Raw genomic sequence first — 22,915 nt, 5'->3', positions numbered from 1 at the left:
ATAATTCATCCTGAATCGCTGAACATTTTTCAAAAGTAGGCATGGATTTAGTGGCTCAAACCATTAACTTAATACAATAAAAATCAAAAAACAGATATTAAAATCAAAACAAGATATGTTGCATTTGTTTGCATTTATTCAAATTGGGATTCCCATTCATGCTGCTTAGTTGTTGTTTTACACGGTCAAATTAGATTGAACCAGTGAAAGCCCAGTCCATTCTGTTGAATCCACAATATCCAATCCAGTTGTGCCACAAACTTCAAGATACCATCTCAGTACGAGAGTGCCAGGTGACAGAAAGCAGGCCTGGGAGTATCTAGCTTCACTGATCAGCCTCCTCGTCGTAGTCCTCTTTGTCTTCTGGGTGGTTTTGTTTGGTTTTTCAACGCTTGGTGAACTGATGTGTAACCTCGTAAACGCCGACCGACTCAGCCGCCTCCTCATCGTAGTCCGTCCAATCCTAATAGGTTTGAAAACCCCCACAAATGAGACATCATGACTATACCAATAACAAGGAGCTGCCATGCTTATATCTGCCAACTTTAGTATGTTTAAATAGGCCTGCACATTCATTTGAAGGTCTGTAAACTATGTACACTAAAATAGCCTCATATCAATTTGAAGATCTGTAAATTATGCACAGTATGCTATAGTTGTCCTACGTATCGAATTTTGAGGATCTGTAAACTATGTACATTAAATATTCCTACACATTGATTAAATATGTCAACTATCTACTACATAAAGTAGTCCTACACATTGATTTGAAGATCTGTATATAAAGCATAATCAACTACACCTAATCATCAATATTAAGATTTGTAAACCATGTGTACTACAGTACCTATTGATACTACTGTACCTATTGATTAGAATGAATTGCCCTTAAATTCAATACAGTGTTTCTTTATCTGTACAATCTGTACAAAAACATAGTTTCCACAAAACTGCATTTACCTTCTCTTGTAGATTAATCTCAGGAAACTTTGTTCCAGACTCTGCTCCTTCTGCAGCAAAACCAGCCTAGGAAGGGGATTCAAGTCCAGCAGAAATTCATTACAACGGTCCTTTGTAGGAAGCTGAGATCATAAGCTGATTTCTATGGTTAAACCATGATTCTTGGTGTTAAGAATATGGCATGTAGATAATTGCAATAGCTTAACATCACTTTGGTACGTGAATTAATCTTAATTCAGTAACAGATTTCAGGTTTTATAATAAACTAGGATTTTGTACGGAATAACGCAAGTTTATAATGGTATAGGAACCTCTGAAGGCCCATGGTTAAAAACAACAGAACTTGTTTTTTCTTAACATAACTCCAGCGGTGTGTCTCACTTGTGGTTGGAAATCGACTGGTTCCAGTCCTCGACACTCGAACTGCACCATGGTCTTAAAGGTCTCGCTGTCCTCCATCTTACACATCACAGAAGGAAAGAGAGGAGAAAGACACAAGAAGATTTGGATGCAGCTGAGGCAACAAAGCAGTATTCTGAGACGTCAAACTCATTACTGAAAGGCATGATTTTGTTTTTCGACGGTTTACAAAAAAAATATATATATATCTGTGTGTGTGTGTGTGTGTGTGTGTGTACATTGATTGTGTCTGCAAACTGTTTTCCAATTTAAACCCATTATAATGCTTTCATGGCGTTCCAATTAATGAATTATCCAATTAACGTGAGTGACGTGTAAAATGAGACAACTTGGACATACATTGTAAGGAGTGATCGTGTCCCCGAGAATATCTGTGAACACAAATGGTAACAGGACTATAAATGTTGAGGCCGATACTGGATATTACATTAGATAATACATCAAATATTTAGAAAGGCTACCCAACCATAAGATGAGGTCGTAATAGGCCTACCTATAGAGTTCTCCCTGGAGCAAAGTTTACACTTTTGGACCATGCTAGCACTGCCTCTCCCTCCCTTTAGAGGCGTATTTTCCTATATAAAACAAATGCATACATCATTATCAGTGACTCAATGTTTGTAACAGTACATGAAGAAGGCATTGCTGATAGCTGCAATATTGGTAGATATTGTAATTATTTTTGGTTCGTGACTTACTGAATAATGACACGTGACACGGTTGAAAACCCCTTCATTACAGGGTACATTTGCTAAATGTTACATCAAATGTATTATATAGAAACCTGTATAAAATATATAACAAGTCTTACCATAAGGCTTATGTACTGCCATTTATCTGGAATTTCTCCGCAGCTTCCACATTTGAGCTATATGGATATCAAGTAAACATAGGTAGGCCCATCATTATGCAGGGCATAATGTAAAACATAACTTTTACCAATAAGTACATAGAAGGGTTTCAGATTGTACTGAGGACGTGTAATGTAAAGTCATTGTAAGCATGCAGCTAGTTGCGCGTCATGGCTAACATAAAAGCCTTGGCGATGTGTTACTTATTATGTGATCAAGCATCGTTGAAGTCCAAAAGCGGGCATAATATACATAACATACCTTTCTGGAAAGTTAATGAGAAAATACGAATCAGCATGCCACGCCATCCAACCCTACCTTCAGAAACCATCGGAAGTCCTCTCCCACTGGCCTTACGTTGGTGACATTCTCCAACGTAGCTTTGAACTGCAAACCAAATTTCTGAAAAAATCAAAATAAGACTGGTGTATTCCATGAATTTATTCAAAACCATGTTTCTGATTCCATAAGCGCAGACTGTCAACATACATACCACCATTTTGAAACCTTCCTAAGAGAAGCGTACGATGTGCGTTGGTGAATAAGCTTTTCCCGCAGTCTATAGTGCCCTCCTGTGGCCATAGTTGGAACATACATTTAGTGAAATGGCTAGTACATAATACGCTCCATCACAACCTCGACCGTTTAAATATCATGAAAGTAATTTGACAAAAAAATAGGTTTGCATCAGTTTATTGGCCATTAAGAAATATCAAGATCATCCTTTGTTGTAAATCACGGCTCCTCCAAATCATCTTTAAATAGTCATTCCCTACAAATCCTTTTAGTATAAATACTAATTCACTCACCAATTGCATTATAAAGAAATACAGTACACAGCATAGAAAACAAAAACAGAAGTAGATCTGTTGTGGACACGTACATGCAAACCTGAGGCAAATAAAGCAGCTATGCTCTTTTATAGTATTTAATGGGCAATGGCCCAAAGTGTTGTATAATTGGTATTGCTCAACAGTTTCCTCACCTGGCCAGTGCAACCTTCTCTGCATTTAAACTGGCAGTGTGATCCTGAGCGTTGGTGTCAACGAGTTTAATTACAGTGTAAAAAAAAAAAAAGACAATGGGAATATTACAAAGCACCAATGTATAAATAATTGTAACGTTTTTTTTCTCAATGACCCTGTCGACGTTTGGCTGGATGTGCGGAGCCCACAAACACAAGACAACAACACAACCCACACCAGGCCATTTAACTACGGAACGAAACACACTCCACTGCATTTTATCATACTCGTATATGTTGGAATTGTCTCAGACTGCGGCGATTTAAGCCGGAAACGTATGATAATTGTTAATTGTTTAATTGCCATGCAGTGTGTGTGAGTCGTGTATGGTGGCTGTTTTATGCACTTTAGAAAGATTGTGGCAAAGACTTGGCGTCAGAGTACATCAAAGACAACAGACCGTGAAGTCAAAAAAACACTAGACAGGAATACACCGAAAACGTAGATTGTCAAATAAAAAAAAACATGAATGAATTTAAGTGCAGTGAAATTCATCGGCCTAAACCCATCCTCCCAGAGACCATTTAAATGCAATAGCGCTTCTCCTCCACGTGGGGGAGCTTCAAGTTTCACCAGACATAATGGGAGGAAAATGTTACCCTGGTTTTATTTGTCATCTGAATAATAATTCCATAGATCAGCAGGGTACACTGAAAAAAAAAATGCAGGATGGTAGGGGCGGATCCTACTTATAAACAAATGGTCTCTTCGCAAAACAGAAAACAAAATGACGGCAGAGACAAAACATCGATCCCGATATTCTGAATTGAGTCAAACAATTACAATACTAATGAGTAGTCGTCATCATCATCATTATTATAATAAAGGCAATTCTTGCAATTATGTTTGCATTTCTTTTGTTCCATTTTCCTCTCTCTCGCTCTCCTTCTTAAATACACTGATGTGGATAAGTATTATTTACAGAAGTGCCCCCTACCCACACAAAAACTCTCACACGCACACACACATGCACACCCCTCTCCCCGGAGAAGAGAGGTGTGACACGGTCAATGTGGCCGGCTGCTCGACTCAGAGGTCCGTCGTTGCCGTGGTGGCGCGTGGCCGTTGGTGCAGCCGTTGTGCCGTTTGGTCAGACCGCCGTTCAGAATGTCTTGGATGTGCTGGACAATCAGGTTGATGGCCACTGAGGGGAGAGCGAGAGAGCCATAAAGTAGAGTCCACTAACAGTAATTGATAACGTTGATAACTTTGGTCCATCCACAATCAATACAAAAAATCTGGATATGCGGTTAATGATCTCGGTAAAAAAGGACACCTCCGGTTTTATTCGGATTATCTTATTGTTGACCTCCCAAATTAAAAAAAAAGGTTGCAAACAATACTGTGGGGTTCTGCATTGGTCAACATTACCACAAGCAGAAATTATATTTTTACTACAGATTACACTATCAGTTGCCCAAGGCTGGCAACGGCTAATCTGATTTAGCCGTTGCCAACACCCTGAGGCCCCAAGGCCACCCCAAACACTACAATCTTTGCACTTCTGTAGACAAGAATTGGCTCCAGGCTTACAATGAAGACAGATTTAGTGATTTAGTTTGAATATGCTTTTGGACGACAACGGAAGGACGCAGCATCCTAGACAGGACTAGACAGATGGTAGGAGCCACGTCTCTTTTGGTCGTTTGATTGGAAAAGTCTGCAGTGGGAAAGCCAAATAACACCGACTGTGTCCTTTTAAGTTACTAATTCAGGTTTTGGCCAGAAGGGACGGGTGAGAATTAATGTGAACAATTAAAACGTTCATCTTCACCATAATAATATGCAAGTACACAAGCGTTTTTAATAATGTGAATTTAACTGTGGCCTTACCAAGGTTGTCCGCTCCTCGTGGGATGATCACGTCTGCATACTTCTTGGTCTTAAGAAAGAATAAGACACAAAGTCTTACATTACCAAGTAAAAGCTCTTCACTACCACGGTATGAGGAACCAAAGCATATGACTAAAGAGAACACAATCAAGACAACTCACTGGCAAACAGAATTCCTCAAAGGCCGGTTTTACGAACGTTATGTACTGGGACAGCACTTGCTCAAGGTCCCTCCCCCGCTCAGTGATGTCCCTCAACACTGCAAGACAAACCGATCACACAGGAACAAAGATTAGCTTAATACACAGGTGGAAAAACAAGAATGCCACGCCTACGTTTGAATTGCTCTATTTAACACGGTCTGGGATTTCCCCGCGCACCTCTCCGCGAAAGCCTCGTGTCGGCGTCTGTGTCTACGAACAGCTTCATCTGAAACAGGTCCCGGATCTCCTGGGAGTAGAACATCAAAATGCCCTCGAACAGCACCACGTCTGCTGGGTACACCGTGACAAACTCCTCCTTCCTGCAATGTGCCCACATGGAAAACAAACCTTGAGAGACAGCCCAGCACATGGGTTTTATGGCTTTTAGAAAACTCCAACATTACATCAAGTCAAATTAATCTTAAGCGCAACCCTGGTTCTGGGAATAGGAACCTGTCTGACAGAGCGTTGGTAGCCATAACAAAATAAATAATAATGTCAAGCTGTGGTGAAGGAGTTGAGACCGCAGCCGCTAAGACCTAGAGCTAACGTGCTAAGGTGCCCACCTGGAATGTCGTACAAAGTCGTACACAGGGATTTGGACCGTCTTCCCCTGCAGTATCAGCTTCAGTGTGGTCATCACCAGCTCATTGTCAAAGGCATCTGAGAACCGGGAAACAAACCAGTGGTTAGTCGGACACCTTTGGTTACCGTGATATGGCCCTCAGAAAGACGGCGGTTTTGGCCCTGCGGTCCTAACTCTGCCGTATGACTGCAGTTGACACGTGGCCCGGCTACATGGCCTTAAACATGCGGCAGGGTCACACCAGCCCAGCCGTCGCACACGGCCACATAGGGGTAGTTGAGGAATCCCTGTCGCAAGTGACAGCTGGTGGGTTTGGTTTCCCGACGTGAAGAGAATAGCTGCCACTGCGAAAGGCGTGCTGACTCAGAGCGGCTGGGAACGGGAGGAGGAGGGAGACAGGGAGGGGGGGGGAAAGAACCACACCAAAAATGGACCAAGTGGGCCTCAGGCCAAAACGTGCAGGGTGAGGGGGTTGCCGTATTGACAGCGTGGCTGGCAGTCCAGGACTTTTCAGGGAGGGGTACTCAATACAACTTCCAAATAAGGCATGGCCCAATAGTCACATCCTTTAAGATTAACTTAGTTTAAAAAGTTGTTCTGCTCCCAGACATTCCCTTTCCCTTGGGCAATGGGGCAATGCCCCTCAGTGTTAATGTCGCCTGGCTTTAGGCCAAGACTGCAACCTCATGAGTTAATTTTCCCCCTGCTGAAACTCCACGTATGACTATTAGGTAGCGCGTACCATTGTGTCCCATGGTGGCCCCCGGCTGGAATGGATCTCATCGGGAAAGCCGTGCCTAGATTTAGGGTAAGGGTTAGACCCGTCTTGGCTTGGGTAAAATGTCCCGCCTGTACCACTAGGTAGCGTCCCTTCGTTCTATACAGCTGCAGCTTCAACTATTGAGAAGTTAAAAATACAAAAGGAGGTCAAGCTGTGATGGTGAGATAGGCGCATTGAGCATCTATGGCTGCAGATTTAAGACAGTTGATACTGCAAAACTCTGACGTGCTCGGCTACGCTCTTCCCCGAAACAAGGCGGTGGTGCACAGAGAACCCGCCCCCACCAGAACACTTGGGGCGGGTTGAGGTTGGAGGCCTCACGCGCTACTGGTGGTGGGGCTACCTGGGTGATCGAAGTTGAACTGCCCTTTCTGAGCCTTGGCCTTCTGCTCAGGGGTGAGGACGCGGTAGAAGCTGTCCTGGCTGAGGATGGCCACCTGCCGCTGGTGGTGGTCGATCTTGTCCTGTCCCAGAAGCTCCATGATCTTCTCACACACCGACGACTGCAGAGCCACACGGCAGAAATAGACCCGAGACGTTAGAGAAGGCCCCATTGTTTATATAGAACCAGTCAAAAACCTTTACATAGGCCGGAAGGACGTTTAAACAAAATGGTTAACATTTACCAGAGACAGAGAGATTAATGATATTGTATTATGCACTAGAGATCTGAAACAAGACAAATCCATGATATTTATTTTGGCCAACAGCCAAATTAAAAAAGCTATGCGCAACGTGTCATTCCTCCTCCTCTTTAACCCTCTATTCCATGTCCTCTCTGTAAATGTAAATTTGATTTAAAATGTATAAATAAATTAGGAACCAAAGCCACATAGATAAAAGATGTGTGGCTGACCAGTGTGGTTGGCCCTGGTGGTGGTCACAGTAATATAAAAACCAGAGTATCAGAATGTGTCCACGGTGACCCCTCCTCCCCACGCACCCCAGCCGCTCTCCTGCCAGTGCTGACAGCACACTCTCCAGTAGACCCTCTATGGAGCTTTTGTGTTCACAAACTGAGCCCTGTTGAACCTGGACACCCTCTGTCTGGGGCCCAGGGTGGAGGGATGGTGTCAGCAGCACCACTGGCTCACACACCCAGGCTGAAGTAAGTCAGCCTACGGTATCTTGTAATTTGCCGTGTAAAAGCTTATCAAGCAGAGATGTTTAACACTGACACTATAGCTAGACTGCTACACTATCAATTCACAATGGATTTGAGTCAACGTGGTTTTCTTTGTAAAATGTTGCCCTGTGTGGCCATCCTACTTGACATGCTGATGTTATAACCTATTTGGTTCATCCTGCTTACTACCCCTTCCTGTTGACCTTTATTTTGTCCTAGTGAGATGTTAAACAATGCGGCTTCATACAAACTACGTAGCTGCGTCGGATAACCTGGGTTAAACGAACCGCTGACCAACATAGCGCCACCGGCTACTGCCGGTCGTCTCATAACGGACGGAACCGTGGGGGCCCCTTGTATGGGTCTTTCATTGATAACATTGGCCGTGCGCCAAGGGCTATAAGAAAATCTGGGTCAAAGTTTCATGACGAGGATAATAACACAGATGGGAAACAAGGGCGATGAATCTTTCGACCCAGACGTGTTGGGTGATGGGTCATGTTTGAGCGATGACGAGCCGTTCGGGAAAGTGTTGAACAAAAGCATGAGTCATAAAAATTATTGGGAAAAGATCAGCGCCCGACCTATCGACGCCTTTGTTTTTGTACGTCATGGGATGGAGGCGAGCGGTAGGAAGTGACAGTAGTTGCGGGGGGGGGGGCAATTCCTTCCTGTTAGTCCACCTCCCATCCGTTAATGGTCAGATATAAATATGTACTTAACCTTTGTATTTTCATAAATAAATTGGAAATCGATTGTGAGATAACAACGACGTGTTGGTTAAATAGATGTCAGAATAACAGAATTGAAACGTGTCGTTCGGCCCGTTGCGCGGTGTGAACAAAAGACCCGCTGAGATTCATCACAACTCGACAGCCGGGGTCTCGGTCCCGTCGGTCCCGTCGGTCACCTCGGATGACCTCGTGGACCGCACGTTTTCAGATTGAAAGTCAATGTACATATTAAAATGATCATACATTATAATATTATTTTTCAATATCAACCACTCTTGAGGGTCGCCACTGATAAAGGGGGTGTTCACAAACAAAGTGCAGTGCTGCACAGCGAGCTAACCGGCTAACGGCAGCCGGAATCGGCTTTGTCTCGGCATACCAGCACCAGGGATGATCGGTGTGATGGAATCTCAATAGTGATTTGAAAAAAATAATGAGAAGATCCGATTGGGACGATCCGAAAATAATGTCACCCCATAGCCTACCAAATGATCACAGAGAGCCAAGACAAAAGGAGTACATCAATATTTGCGAAATGTTTAAAAAGGAATTGACCCAAGATGAGTAGTAAGGTAGTTGAGAGGGTCGGTCGGTGGGTCGCGCTGTTGAGCAGACCTCCTCACTGCGTTAACGTGGAGGGGTTGGAGCCACGCGGTCCATGAGCTCACCACTAGTCGCCTGTCTCCGAACCCCTTCAAACTCCACACACACAATGACAGTTGGTAATCGTTAACAAAAGAGAGGGAGATGGTCCCAACCTTGCCGCTGGCAGTGCCTCCAGACACACCGATGAGGAACGGTTGTCGAGCGACATTGTTGTTCTCGCCTCGGTCCCTTAGCTGTGTTTCACTGTCCCCGGCCATTCTTGCAATGTGCTCGCTGTCGCGTGGGGTCGGGAATCGCTATGCCGAGGCTCCTCCCATTCCATCCACATTCGTGTTGAACGTGCACATTTTTTATTTTGTGTATTAGTTTTTGCTATAATTCTTGTTTTATGGTGATACATAAATCCCAACCGCATTGATGGTTCATCGAATGAACGTTTTGTGTATTTACTATTTTTACCTCAACGATGAAGCGACCAATCAATGCCGTGGTCCGCCCCCCTGCTCGACACAGCGTAACACTTCTGAACAGTTGCATTAACATCTTAAACAATAGTCCTGAAAAGTACAGACAAAAGTGAGTATTGAAATAGATGAATTCTGCAAAGTGATATTAGTGCGTGCGAAGTCTATTCATCTATCTATTCTGTTCATAGAAGGCAAATATTGTTGTCGAGTTGGTCACCACCATATCTTTTGATCTTCTTAAAGGGGACCACCTTGGTCAACATTTCGAATTATGATCCAAACTGTGTTACAGACTCTGAAGTATTCTCGAAATGCTTGCTTTCGCCCTGCGATTGCGGCCTACTACTGGAGTGTATGGGGTTCTACGCTACGTCTCTTCGGGGTCTGTGGACGTCCAGGCACCGCTAAACTTCTGGGGTGGCGTAAGAAGGAAAATACAACCGCAGCTCGACAATGAGCCCGTTTACGAGCCTTCAACAGGTACAGTTCATTTATAGTTGCTGAGTTTGACTGTTTTGGTTGTCCAGCTTCTATCATATGGAGGCAGGTCCGCTGCTAAGCTTTTGGAGGCCCTAAGCATAATTTATCATAAATTGGTCAGGGACCAACACACACATACACACACGTAAGTAATACAATATAATTACAATATAATAAGAACTGCAGGCTCCAAAGATGAATGAAAATAATTATGCACATGAATAAGGTATAAATGGAAGTCATAAAAACAAACTATTTTTCACACTCACAAAAACTACCTCAAAGTGCAGTATTGTCCTAATCAAAATATTTTCCCTACACTATGCAGAACTGTAACTGTTGGATAGTGTGCAATACTAGATTGCGTGTGCATTCTCAGTAGCTGCAGGAGGCTTTACAAAGGTGCACGACGACTTTTCCTGGCAGCAAAATCTCTAATCAAGTCATCATATGAGACATCCTATGCAGGGGCACCAAATTCTGGGCCCTATATACAAGAAGTCCTGATGGGCCCCCCCTCCCCCGCTAAAAATAGCCATTTTGTAATGCAATGACGTCTGTGGCTATATGCCATAGGTTATTATTTATCATGTAGCCTAATAACGGCTTAGTATTCATTTTATATTAGGTTGCTTTAAATCAGTAGCTTGCTGTTGCAATATTAGCCTACCGTACACTTTATTTATCCTAACCCTAACCTTAATAACCAAGGCCTCATCATTTGAAAGTGTAGCCTATTGTCTGCTCTTGCTTTGGGTTGTCTCTGTTCGTTTTAGCAACGATAACGGAGGTAGTTAAGAATGGGGTTTCATCTTGTGTTTGTGCACACCTTTCTTAGAAAATAAGTTAGTCAGAACCTGACTTCCTACTCTTTCAATATATCTATATTTCTATATATCAGGTAAAAACACGTCATTTGCCCAAGTTGAGTGATAGGATACACACAAGAAAAAAACGATGGGCCTGTTTATAACTAATTTATATATTTTTTGTAATGTAATAATTATGACATTTTAGCAACCTTAATTTTGGGGGCCCCTGCCAGTTCAACAGTTGGACTTTGAACTTTTCTATATAAAGCCTAATAATCTTTTAATTGTAGTGACGGTTGGCCCAGATACTGACACCCAGTGAAACAGAGAAAGACAGCTGTCATCAAATGGCTGATTAATACTGAAACTTGCAACTGAATCTATGTATGTTCCCCAATTTCACTACAGGTCGTGTATTGTGTCACCTGGAAGCAGCTGGTGCTTCGGAGGTGGAGCAGGCGGTGCAGGATGCCCAGTCTGCCTTCACCCTCTGGAGCAAGATGTCCGGGATGGAGAGGTCCCGTATCATGGGGGAGGCTGCCCTAATCATTGAGGTGTGTGTGTGTGTGTGTGTGTGTGTGTGTGCGTGCGCGCGTGCGTGCGTGCGTGTGTGTGCGTGCGTGCGTGCGTGTGTGTGTGTGTGTGTGTGTGTGTGTGTGTGTGTGTGTGTGTGTGTGTGTGTGTGTGTGTGTGTGTGTGTGTGTGTGTGAGTCGGGGGTAGGACACTGTTGTTAGGGTGAGGGTGGGTGGTACCCATGCCATAAGGTTCTGCCCCAACCCTGACATTTGCATTCTACCTTTCCATTTCGGACCTCCTACTATCTGTATGCCAACAGGGAAACTGTTGAAAGTGAAAGTATGTTTCCCGATTTCAAAGTTGAAATCGGGAAACATACATAACTTCAGTTTCAAGTTTCGGAATTAATCAGCCATTGGATGACAGCTGTCTTTCTTCGGTTCGGTTGGAGCTCAAACCTAGGATTCTTTGTCAAACACACACTCACCACAAGACTGTCAAAATTATTAGAAACCATGTCTGTCTAAAGAGTAAACCCCATCTACGCATGGTTCAATAAACACAGGGATCATTTTTTTTCTTTTTTTTCACGGACCGAACCAAATTGGTTCGGTCCGTGAAGAAAAAGTCAAATAAAAATGAGATCAAGTAACTGTGGGGGAAAATGTAACACAGATATTGAACTGCCCGACGTTCTTCCTTTGGTTTTGGCATTACACCCGTTCCCCAAGTAGAGACGGCGAGAGGAAATAGCGGAGATGGAGGTGGTCAACAATGGGAAGTCCATCACCGAGGCTCGCCTGGACGTGGACTCTGCCAGGCTCTGTATAGAGTACTACGCAGGGCTGGCCTGCACGCTTGCAGGTGTGTACGTGGAGAGGCTCCATCTTTCGAGTCGGCACATTTTGGTTTGTACACACAGTGTTCGCTTCGTGCAGGAGTCAAAATGGCCTCCTGCTGCTCTAATTATCAAATGGGGTTAAGATTGTGATTTGGGCACAGGCAGGTTGTATTGTCGTTGTTTGATCGTTGAGGAAAACAATGCAAGGACGAAGAAACAATCGGAGGCATCGCTAAGTTGTTTTCTATAGATTGTAAGATATTTCAAAACACTATTTTTTACACCTCCTTTTTGTGGTTCATTTCAAACATGTATTTTTACAAACTGTTATTGCGCGCGCTAGGGCACTGATTACATGAAATGTCTGAACATGAGTCGGATTGATGGTTCATACAGTGTCTGATTATGTAAAGTTCCCTGGTCCTACCCCATCATGGGGTTTGGTATAATTCACGCTGCTGAGTCACATTCAGATTTGGCAAAGGCCGATACATATGCAGAGCAGAGGAGGGACATACTTTGTGTGGGAGGCAGGGAGAGTGGGCCGGTGTTGTTGTGTTGTTGTTATGCAATCAAAACCATTTTTATCTCCTGATGTACAGATTCATTTTGTGGTCATGTTTTCACTTGACTATGAAAAACAGGCAAGCTAGCTGTCACCGAACACTGAATGTGAATTTGAGATTAAGTCATGGATGTAACGAGCCTGTGGCGGCTGTGGGTTTCCAAAACACGGTTCAAGATGCAAGATACAGAAGTGAGCTGAAGATATGTTAAAATAAGGGATGTTATTTCTGTTCCTCTTTGGGAACAGAAAGTTTCTAGTGGTCAAGGTTGAATGACATTTAGCCTTTTGTGTTCATTCTCCAAGGTCAGCATAACCTAGTGAAGGATAGCTGATGGAATAGAAAAAATGAAAGGTTTTGTTACTTTTGGTTTTTCTAAATAATTTCCCCCTGACCCTTTTCTAGGTCAGCACATCCAGCTGGCGGGGGGGTCCTTTGCATACACACGGCGGGAACCCCTGGGGGTCTGTGTGGGGATCGGGGCCTGGAACTACCCGTTCCAGATAGCAGCCTGGAAGTCTGCTCCGGCCCTGGCCTGTGGTACAGCATCAGTTCCTACTACCTCATATATCAAAGTACTAGTCGGTCATTAAGGAGTCACTTCTATCCAAAGTACCGTGACTTGCTTAAGGATGCCGCTTTAAGTAGAACGTCTACATTGGTGTTGAAACCCCATACCTTTCGGCAGAGACTCTTAACACTGTGTCATATCCTGGCTCACTCTAGCTAAAGCATGAATGATGTTTCCAAGGTTAATGGGTTCACTGTACTCCGCTCTGCACATTCCACTTTATCTTGTTATCGTATCTTGTTATCCTTTTTGTTCTGAGCTGGTTGTTTTTCAAATATTGTGTGTTGAAATCACACAAACACCAAACATATAGGAGACGCTGCTGTGTCTTTTATATGTTTTGTCTTTAACGTGAGCCCACTGTCAAACACAATCCGTTGGATTCAGATCGTAACAGAAAATCTTCTTTGATGTGGCTCCACATACAAACAGGACGATATACTGATAAGCAGTCACACAACATAGATTAGTAGTATAATGATTACAAGATAAAAGCTGTGGATACGTGTGAAGTGCGTTAGGGTACATTGGTCCATAGGTTGTTGTTTATTTAAGCTGTTTATGGCAATGGGTATGATTGAGTTTTTTTGTATGTTTTTCTGGAACTTTACATCGGCAGCCTGATGGCAGAAGATGGACAATAAAGTGTTCTTACCAAAGCTGATGTTCTCTGTGTACCCCCTTGGCGTGTTGGGTCTCCCCCAGGGAACTCCATGGTGTTCAAGCCGTCTCCGGTGACCCCCGTGACAGCGGTGCTGCTGGCGGAGGTCTACGCCCAGGCCGGGGCCCCTCCAGGGCTGTTCAACGTGTTGCAGGGGGGCCAGGAGACCGGGAGCCTGCTGTGCCACCACCCCCAGGTGGCCAAGGTGTCCTTCACCGGGAGTGTGCCCACAGGGAAGAAGGTGAGCTCAAAAGGTACCCAGTACCAACCAAAAGGTACCCAGTAAAAGTACCCAGCACCAACCAAAAGGTACCCAGTACCGACCAAAAGGTACCCAGTAAAAGTACCCAGCACCAACGAAAAGGTACCCAGTACCGACCAAAAGGTACCCAGTACCAACCAAAAGGTACCCAGCACCGACCAAAAGGTACCCAGTCCAGCACCGACCAAAACGTACCATGTATCAACCAAAAGCTACCCAGTACCAACCGAAACGTACCCAGTACACCACAATTCCGTGTCAAGTCAAGAATTGTAAGTAAGTAATTGTGAGTATACATTTACATTTAGGGCTATAATATAGTATACAGTAGAGCCCCAGATTATATGACACCCCCGTAACCCTAAGCATTCTGAAGGGCAATGAAAAACTACAACCCCCAACCCCAGAGGTAAGCAACCTTGAGAGGGAACACAGGGGAGGGATCCCTCCATGCAGGGGTGGTTAGGAGTGCAGTAGAGAAAGAGTTATGAGTGACAGAGTTAAGAGTAAGATTAAGAGTTAGAGTTAGGGAGACATTACCCAATTACTGTGTGCTAAACAACCAAGACGACCTCCCTCCTTGTGGTGTAAGCTTGTTCATTTTTGTTTCCACTGAATGATGATACTCATAATCTTTATCTTTATCTCCCGTTGTCCTCGGCGACAGATAATGGAGATGGCGTCCAAGGGGGTGAAACCAGTGACTCTGGAGCTGGGGGGAAAGTCTCCCTTGCTGGTCTTTGAGGACAGTGAGCTGGAGAACGCTGTGAAGGGGGCGCTCATGGCCAACTTCCTCTCCCAGGGCCAGGTGTGTGAGTGTCGGCTTACCTGCCGGAGTCGTCTCCTGTTGTTAGAGCAACCATGGCGTTACATTCTGCCATCACGAGAGAGAAAGAGGGGACTGTTTGTGTCCAGGGATCATGAGTCATGACTTTGACTGGGGATTAAAAAAAGAAAGGCAACAGGAAAGGGGAAACTATTTTCTTACAAAAAAATCATTTTTTGTAACTATTGTACGATTGTACGATTGTAACTAAGGACAGGGGGAATATGTGAAAGGAAAGCAGTTGAAAGTTTAGCTTTTTGTCCATATGGCTGGCTTACTTTCCACCTATCAAATGCCAAAATGCTTCCATTGGACTCTTTTGGAATTGGAATCATGTTGGGATAAGATGATAAGCAAATAATAAGCCTGTATGAGTGACTTGTTGGGTGGGCTCTGCTGACTAAAACCCTATAGATGTAATCTATCTCTAATCTAACCGTAGGCATGCTTGATTAAGATTCCTTACCCCTACCTGCTCCTTCATGACATGTATCAAAAAAAATACATTGCTTTGATCAAAATCATCTCAATTGTAAATTCTAAATCCAAATAGACAATATTGACCATGAATACTTTAAATAGGACCAATGCATCTTGGTGCTTGTCTCTAAACTGTCCGTACTTAACATGTTGGCCAGGTGTGCAGCAACGGCACCAGGGTGTTCGTACAGAAGCAGATCCTCCCTGAGTTCCTTAAGGAGGTTGTCAAGAGGACTCAAGCCATCCAGATAGGGGATCCACTTCACGAACACACCCGAATGGGAGCACTGGTCAGCCAGCCGCACCTAAACAGAGTCCTAGGCTTCGTGGAGCAGGCCAAGAAAGAGGTATTTCATTATATTACCATTGTTTTGTGACGATTTGTCATGCTGTTTATTGAAAACATTTGGTTATATATTATATTATATATTATGTATTCAACTGCATTGGGGCAGGATAGGCTAGTGGACAGGGGGTTCGAGTCCCAACTGAGAGGTACCAGGTTCGATCCCCAATGTCCACAAACTACCTGTGGAGGTCCTTGTGCAAGATTCCCCCTAACCTCAACCTGATACTTAGCGCCATGTTTCTAAATTCACTGTAAGTCTCATTGGATAAATACGAGCTAAATAGTAATTAGCATTAGGCTACCGTCTATACTCAAATTTGTAGCTCTTCAAATGACCCCAAGCCATTTTTGAACCCTGCTGATGCCTGTACCGGTCGCAGGGAGCTGCCGTGCTGTGTGGGGGCCAGCGGTACACGCCGGCCGATCCAACCCTCCAGGGTGGATACTACATGACGCCATGTGTGCTCGGTGAGACACTGAGCCCTGCTCCCCTTAGAGAAACCTACACGATCAATAATGAAGATTGTTGCATTATTCACCCCAGACCGACAATGAGGCTGCCCAGCAGCCGAATTACAGGACAACAAAAAAATGTATATTAAGAGAAATGAATACCAAAAATGTCTTTAGTTAGGTAAAGTTAGATGGTTTCCCATATGGGAGAATCTATGTTATGTTATAGCAAAAAGTATAGAACTGGAATAGAAATGTAAAAAGTGATACAAAAACTAGAAATGAAAAACAACATGAATACAGTATATGTATATATGTGAATATATATATATATATATTTATATATATACAGAAAATATACCTACTGTATATCAAAATTTGTGTTGTAGCAATCTGAACATTAATGCAAAAAGCGAATGAAAAGTGTTAAGTGTAAACATGCATATTTTTAAACCCACCCATCCTCTCCGGCCTGTTATGACGGCCCCTTTGCCCTGTCCGTCCTAACAGGGGACTGCACTGACGACATGACCTGTGTGAGGGAGGAAATCTTTGGCCCCGTCATGTCCGTGCTCTCCTTTGACACGGAGGAGGAGGTGCTGAGGAGGGCCAACGACAGCATCCTGGGACTGGCTGCTGGCGTTTTCACCAGGTACGCACAAACAGAACATCTGGGGCACTTAAGGGGCACTTGTAGCAGGAATGCAGAGGTTGTTCCCTTGTGTGGCATTTTCCTACACACCTTGCAATGCCGGTGTTCACAACAACGAACGGTTGTTTGCACAGACTGTTCTCTAAATGAAATGGTCACAACGTAGAAGAGAGAAACTGTAACCGGTATCGACCCTATTGACGCTAGAATCGATCTTCAAAAAACGAAACGTATTATCTGTAGTATCGTTATTGTGGGAATGATCCGCCCAACACTAGTAGCTAGTTCACCCACTGTCAGCGTCCTCCAATTATGGCGGGTTTATGAAAACCATAAAGCAGTTTTACATTTACATTTACATTTAAAGGTAAAATAGGTGGGACCTTGCAATGATTGGACAAAACATTGCCTTTCCTACCTTTTTAAGTGTTTATGATTATTTTAAATAGTTTATTGAAATGCAGATGCACACACAAAAGTAACTTTTGCATTTAAGTTGAGTTACTGCGTAGTGTTTTCTTAGGCAGGGCAGGAAGCGCATTCTTCTTATGTTACGAAGATACTAACTACTTTATTTGGATACGTCAACACATACAAATTATTGACATTAGTTACATTCATCCGTAATTCTTCCACCAGATTTCTACATATAAAAGATAACACATTCAATGACTGAGAAAGAAGGATGATTTCTGAGCCCCTTGAGTGTATTGATCCAGGGATGTGAAGAGGGCCCACCGAGTGGTGGAGCAGCTGCAGGCCGGAAGCTGCTTCATCAACAACTACAACATCACACCTGTGGAGCTGCCGTTCGGGGGCTACAAGATGTCAGGTAGGAGTTGAAGACGCTTAATGTAATTAAGTGTATTTTCATCTTTTAAGTGAATTTCATACTTACTATGTCATAGGCTACTATTCACTTATCAAAATAAGTATAATGTTCAATTTCCATATTGTAACATATTGGTTGTTTTACATATGAGTGGGGGCAGGATCATGTAGTGGTTAGGGTTCTGACAGATCCCGTCCTGCTCCCCAACGTCCACACACCCTACCCTTCGGTAAAAAGTGTCTCAAATGTTATTTACTTTACAAAGCCATGTCTCGCCCATCATATCCATCTAATCTAAATCCCTACCTTTCCACCATGCCCTTGCATTCTCATAAGGATTTGGCTTTACAGAATGACCTTGTTGTACAAAACACTTTATGGTTGTGTCTTTATCGACGGTATGGATTCTGGTGTGGTTCACACCCCGGTGTGTTCTCCATCAGGTGTTGGGCGGGAGAACGGCCAGGTGACGGTGGAGTACTACACCCAACTGAAAACTGTGTACGTGGAGATGGGGGATGTGGACAGTCTTTTTTAAGACAGGGTTGAGTTCAAACTCAAGAGAATGAAGGAGACCTTTGGACTGGGACCGGACACAAATGCTCTCTGCTTTTGACTAAAACTAGTGATTTATTGAATAATTGTCAACGATTGTGAATAAGTGTGGAAGTATTGGAAGGATGGCCAATGGAGTCTGCCAACCCTGCAGGGATTTTCTTTCAACGCATGAAGGAATATTTAATGTGTGGACTGTCTCCAATCTAGGAATGATTGTTAAGATTGAGTGTTTACAAGTCTGATTTGAATGACTTATATACTGTACGTCCACCTGTCTTCTGGTACTAAAGATGCACTATGATTCTGCATTATGAAGTAATTAGAGTCTTGCACACTTGTTAGATTTATTTTAATGTTTACAGCAAAGAATGTTACAATTACAGATTTTTCATGTTATATTTTCATTGTATTAAATATAAATGTGAAGTTTGAAACAATCCTTAAATACCAGCTTCTGAGCCAATGAATTCTTAATAAATATAACCATTTGTTAACATTTCAATCGCATAACACTTTTTAAATGTTAAATAAAAGATGCAAAATAAACATAGAATTGCAGTCAATTCCTTATTTCCTCTTCCCTTTCGGTGAATGACCTTCAAACTACATTCTCCTCTTCTTGGCCACGCTCCTGATTGCACTCTTTCTCTAATGGCAGAGAAATGGAAATCCAATGTGACAGAAATCCAAACTGCCGCCCAGCTTGTAAACATGAAGCTCAACACACAGCAAGGACAATGGGTGTCTTTGTGCATGTGACTCCAGGCTCCTCCACAGCAGTGTCCTGGGGAGAACCATACCTTTGGCAGAGGCCTCAGCGGTTTCTTGAACTGTGCCGATTCTGTGAATAGGGAAGTTCAGTCAGAAGTGAGTTTCACTGACGATTCTATGGACTCAGTTTTGACCATGAATTCTATACGATGCTTTACTCTCCCGGTAGGACTTACCATCCTCAGATGGCAGGTCCTTGTCTCTGTCCAGATCCTAAATGTACAGAACAGTATTAGAATGACAACCAAGATATCTCTGCAGTGTAAATCAAGTCTTAGGTTATGACAAAAATAACAACCTATCTGCATTCTACTACTGTCTACATAAGATTGTAAGGTCCTTTGTTTCTGTGATGGATAATCCCCAAATCATTTCACGAGGTAAACCGGACTCGAGGGTGTGATCAAATAGGAAGGATCAGATTGGATATTGATACTTCCCCAGGATGTTTGGATAGTGGGAGTTTTCCTATGTTTTTACGTCACTATTTAAAGTCTAAATGTGTAATAATTCAGCTTGCTCTTAGCTAAAAATAACCCAGACATATCTAGTCAATGCTGATCGAATATTATCAGTAAGATAACATCCTACAACGGATATTTTAGAAAAATTAAAAATTCTGTCCCTCTTTGTTTATGAGACTCTTTTAAATCTTATAGTCTATTCTAGAGTAAAGGGTTGGAGGTTAGCTAGTCCTCTGGTATCCAGCGTTATTAGGGCAGCTTCTGGGCTAGAGTTATGGGGTGACGTATGGACGTCACCTGGCCTCCCAGCGGCCGTGGGAGGAGGGGGCGGGGGGGCTCCCCTGTGGAAGGCCTGCTGTCTCTGATGTGGTTCCCCTCCTGGAGCTTCTCCACCCGGCTCTGCTCGGCCGCCACGCGCAGGTTCAGGGAGTGGTAGGCCGTCTGCACCTCACCCACCCGGAAATGCACCGCCGTGCCCTCAAACCACAGGTTGTCACACACGCCTTCCTGGAAGCCCGGAGGCTCGTAGTCCACCGGGGTGACTGAAATAAGAAGAGGATAAGAGATGCTCCAGAGGACCAAGAGGTTTGTTTCGATGGCCATTGTACCAATCAGTTCACAGCATTGCAGCTTGGAATGAGGAGACATTAGTTCATCCTACACAGAAGGTGTTTTGAGGATTCTTCGACAATGTCATTAGACCTGTGGAGTGTGGCTGGTTTAAGCAGCCCCACCTGGCCTGGGTCACACTGAGGGGTCACACAAGACAAGACCTGTTGTGCACTGAGCACTATATGCACAGGATAAACAAACCATTACCATAGACTAGAAAGAGTGGGAGCACCTGCTCTGACTTTTATAATTCTACTAACTCAACAACCTGTGTCAAGGTCCTTGAATTGAAATACTGCTACAACAAATACAATGTTAAATATAATGTTTTTCCCTGGTTCTGTTGCGGTCACCTTGTGTCAATAAGAAATTAGCTGTCCTGTATCAAGTCCTGTATCACTCATCACAGTAGTAGAGTTTGTGTCTTACCATCATTGTAATGTGTAGGTACTCTACTGTGATCAAAGTGGCAGAGTTTGTGTGTAAGCCTTGTCTGACTCCCATCATAATGTGTTAGTCCTGTCTTACTGTCATCATAGTGGTAGGGTTTGTGTGCTACATAATTATCGTTGTATGCAAGTCCTGTCTTACACTTATCACAGTGTGTACATCTTACTATCATCGTAGTAGTAGAGTTTCATGGTGAGGTTGACGTCGTTGGGCAGAGTCCCCAGGTTCTGCATGAGCAGGAAGAGCTTTCTGATGAGGAGCACTGAGGCATTCTTGGTGTCATTCATGGTCACCTGCATTTCTACATTTTTGTTCCTGTTGGAAGGTGGGGAATGTAGTCCAAATCTCAGCTTAGACGCTAGCATATGCCATGGTAGACCATAAACAGATTTTACAATATATATTTCCAGTACATAAATACATAAAGTCTTTATGAGGTATCCACCCTCATGTTTGGAAACAGGGTACAATATTGTCTACATTTTAGTCGGCAACCATTGGCTTATTCAAACAAACTTTGTAGTGGGCCGCTCAAAAACTAACCCTAACCCTGCTCATAAACACCTTAAAACCAATATTTAATTGATACCATCTATCTTCTATTGATAGATTAACCGGTGTGACGCATTTACCGGAGTACGTCCATCTGCGGTCCTTTATCTGTGTACTTGAACTTGAATTGGTAGGACTCGATGATGCACTGCCAAGAGAGACAAGAGATATTAATGTGATCTGATGGGTCAGATGGGGAACTCATTAATTTCACAATAAAAGTTTTTAGTCATTTAGTCAGTTAGTACGTGTTCCACTTACATTATGGTCATCTGGGTTAGTGTGCACCTTTAATGCAAGTACAAAAACATTTTTGCAAACAAATGATTTAATACAATGACGACATTGAAAGTATCCACCAGCTCAATCTGCAAATGTAGGTCAAAATGCGGTCAATATGTTTTTTATTTATTATTTAGTGAAGTTGATACTCACCCCAATGAAAACCATTTGAAGCTGTGTTAAAAATATATAAATAACATAAATTATCAAGAGGTCCACGGATACATTTTTTTGTCATCATATAGAATATGGTTCTTTGACTTACATATCCTTTCTCTAGCGCATCAAAACAGCCCATCATCCTACAAAAACGAATGACAAATTATTTAACATTTAGCAATGGGTTAGTTTATAATAATTCCAGTACTTTGATTTATTATGTTATTATATTATTACATTAGTTATTATGTTTATTACTGTCTTTCTCTAGGATCATGACCTGAATAATCTAAACAAGGGTCAACGTTTACCATTTGACCACTTTGGAGGCGCCGGGAGTTCTGCAATCCTCCCGTAATACTTTGATGCATAAATCTGCGTAAAAGAAAAGACATGTTTCTATGGGCTCTTTTATTCCACCCCACACATAAACCACCGCTGTGTCTAAAGACCAGTTCACCTTCCAGATACCGAGACCTGTAGGCGTCCTCGGGGAAGATGCCTCTCAGATAGGTGATGGACGAGACGGCCACGGCCATCATCCTCTTGACGAACACCAGAGACTGCTGCTCTGTTCTCAGCTCGTTCTCGAATAAGCCTATCCACTTGAAATGGTGTTTTGATGGATGGAAACATATTTCAGAAATCATATATAGCAAAAACCGGTTAGGTTGCTAACCAGTTAGCCATGACACACGAAAACCACACGGTGGCACAATTTAGCTTGAAACATCTGGGCGGGCCACAAACGTTAAGCAAGATACATTTACCTATGCATAAATGTAATATTAAACTAAATTCATACCTCCATTGTATTCCCTTTTTTCTTCTTCATACACATTTTACCAGCTGCCATTTGCCTTTTATCGTGAAGTGCTAAGCTAAACTTGATGATAACCGGCTGCCGAACCTGCTAACGTCGAACTACAATAATGTTATTTACCCTAAAATAGTCAAAGTATAAATGTTAACGAATATCGGCAAAACGATAACAAACATATGGCGTTAAGATAATTTTGTAAATCAATATATATGACGGCTGCTTCAATATTAATTCACATTAGACCAAGTCAATATTTAAAGGCAGTTACTTTGCTAATATTGTCAGCGACACTTGTCCTTTGGCGCCAATCGAAGCATAACCTGGTATGACGTAATCAATGGCGACTTGAA

The 22,915-nt window shown here is 43.1% G+C and overlaps 4 protein-coding genes across 4 annotated transcripts; 1 reads left to right on the top strand and 3 right to left on the bottom strand.

Annotated features, from left to right (window-relative positions):
- Nucleotides 1–135: 135 nt before the first annotated feature.
- Nucleotides 136–2,761, bottom strand: czib (CXXC motif containing zinc binding protein). Its single transcript, XM_084480536.1, has 8 exons — nt 2,725–2,761; nt 2,550–2,633; nt 2,192–2,248; nt 1,874–1,955; nt 1,720–1,751; nt 1,342–1,419; nt 961–1,026; nt 136–463 (listed from the first exon to the last, which is right to left on the bottom strand). The coding sequence occupies exons 1-8, from the start codon at nt 2,728–2,730 to the stop codon at nt 386–388; spliced, it is 483 nt and encodes a 160-aa protein (XP_084336662.1). The 5' UTR covers nt 2,731–2,761; the 3' UTR covers nt 136–385.
- Nucleotides 2,762–3,145: 384 nt separating this feature from the next.
- Nucleotides 3,146–9,382, bottom strand: uck2b (uridine-cytidine kinase 2b; the record flags this gene model as incomplete). Its single annotated transcript, XM_084480535.1, has 7 exons — nt 3,146–4,400; nt 5,090–5,138; nt 5,251–5,348; nt 5,470–5,612; nt 5,859–5,955; nt 7,003–7,162; nt 9,278–9,382. 7 exons carry the CDS (start codon nt 9,380–9,382, stop codon nt 4,264–4,266), a joined length of 789 nt encoding a protein of 262 aa, XP_084336661.1. The 3' UTR covers nt 3,146–4,263.
- A 225-nt stretch (nt 9,383–9,607) lies between these two features.
- On the top strand, nt 9,608–18,998 carry aldh9a1b (aldehyde dehydrogenase 9 family, member A1b). The gene is made up of 12 exons (XM_084480401.1): nt 9,608–9,701; nt 9,885–10,072; nt 11,293–11,438; nt 12,136–12,265; nt 13,214–13,348; nt 14,085–14,281; nt 14,970–15,110; nt 15,767–15,955; nt 16,338–16,425; nt 16,921–17,062; nt 17,782–17,894; nt 18,338–18,998. Exons 2-12 carry the CDS (start codon nt 9,904–9,906, stop codon nt 18,430–18,432), a joined length of 1,545 nt encoding a protein of 514 aa, XP_084336527.1. The 5' UTR covers nt 9,608–9,701; nt 9,885–9,903; the 3' UTR covers nt 18,433–18,998.
- Nucleotides 18,999–19,055: 57 nt separating this feature from the next.
- Nucleotides 19,056–22,598, bottom strand: zte38 (zebrafish testis-expressed 38; the record flags this gene model as incomplete). Its single annotated transcript, XM_084481452.1, has 12 exons — nt 19,056–19,100; nt 19,253–19,293; nt 19,400–19,436; nt 19,976–20,229; nt 20,916–21,064; nt 21,382–21,449; nt 21,563–21,589; nt 21,737–21,757; nt 21,849–21,885; nt 22,054–22,117; nt 22,203–22,347; nt 22,548–22,598. The coding sequence occupies 12 exons, from the start codon at nt 22,596–22,598 to the stop codon at nt 19,056–19,058; spliced, it is 939 nt and encodes a 312-aa protein (XP_084337578.1).
- Nucleotides 22,599–22,915: the final 317 nt, after the last annotated feature.

This window comes from Micromesistius poutassou, assembly GCF_964030765.1.
Source record: "Micromesistius poutassou genome assembly, chromosome: 16".
NCBI lineage: Eukaryota > Metazoa > Chordata > Actinopteri > Gadiformes > Gadidae > Micromesistius > Micromesistius poutassou.
Note: the sequence above shows the minus strand (reverse complement) of the source record. Positions and strands in the feature narration are given on the sequence as shown.

Bases quoted from the DNA above. Each gene is read 5' to 3' on its own strand.
- czib (XM_084480536.1), bottom strand. The intron at 1,420-1,719 runs GTATGTCCAAGT...GTGATGTGTAAG, and splicing joins ACACGATCACTCCTTACAAT to ATGGAGGACAGCGAGACCTT. The intron at 464-960 runs GTAAATGCAGTT...CAAACCTATTAG, and splicing joins AGATTAATCTACAAGAGAAG to GATTGGACGGACTACGATGA.
- aldh9a1b (XM_084480401.1), top strand. From the start codon at position 9,904: ATGCTTGCTTTCGCCCTGCGATTGCGGCCTACTACTGGAGTGTATGGG. The intron at 10,073-11,292 runs GTACAGTTCATT...ATTTCACTACAG, and splicing joins CGTTTACGAGCCTTCAACAG to GTCGTGTATTGTGTCACCTG. The intron at 14,282-14,969 runs GTGAGCTCAAAA...CCTCGGCGACAG, and splicing joins GTGTGCCCACAGGGAAGAAG to ATAATGGAGATGGCGTCCAA.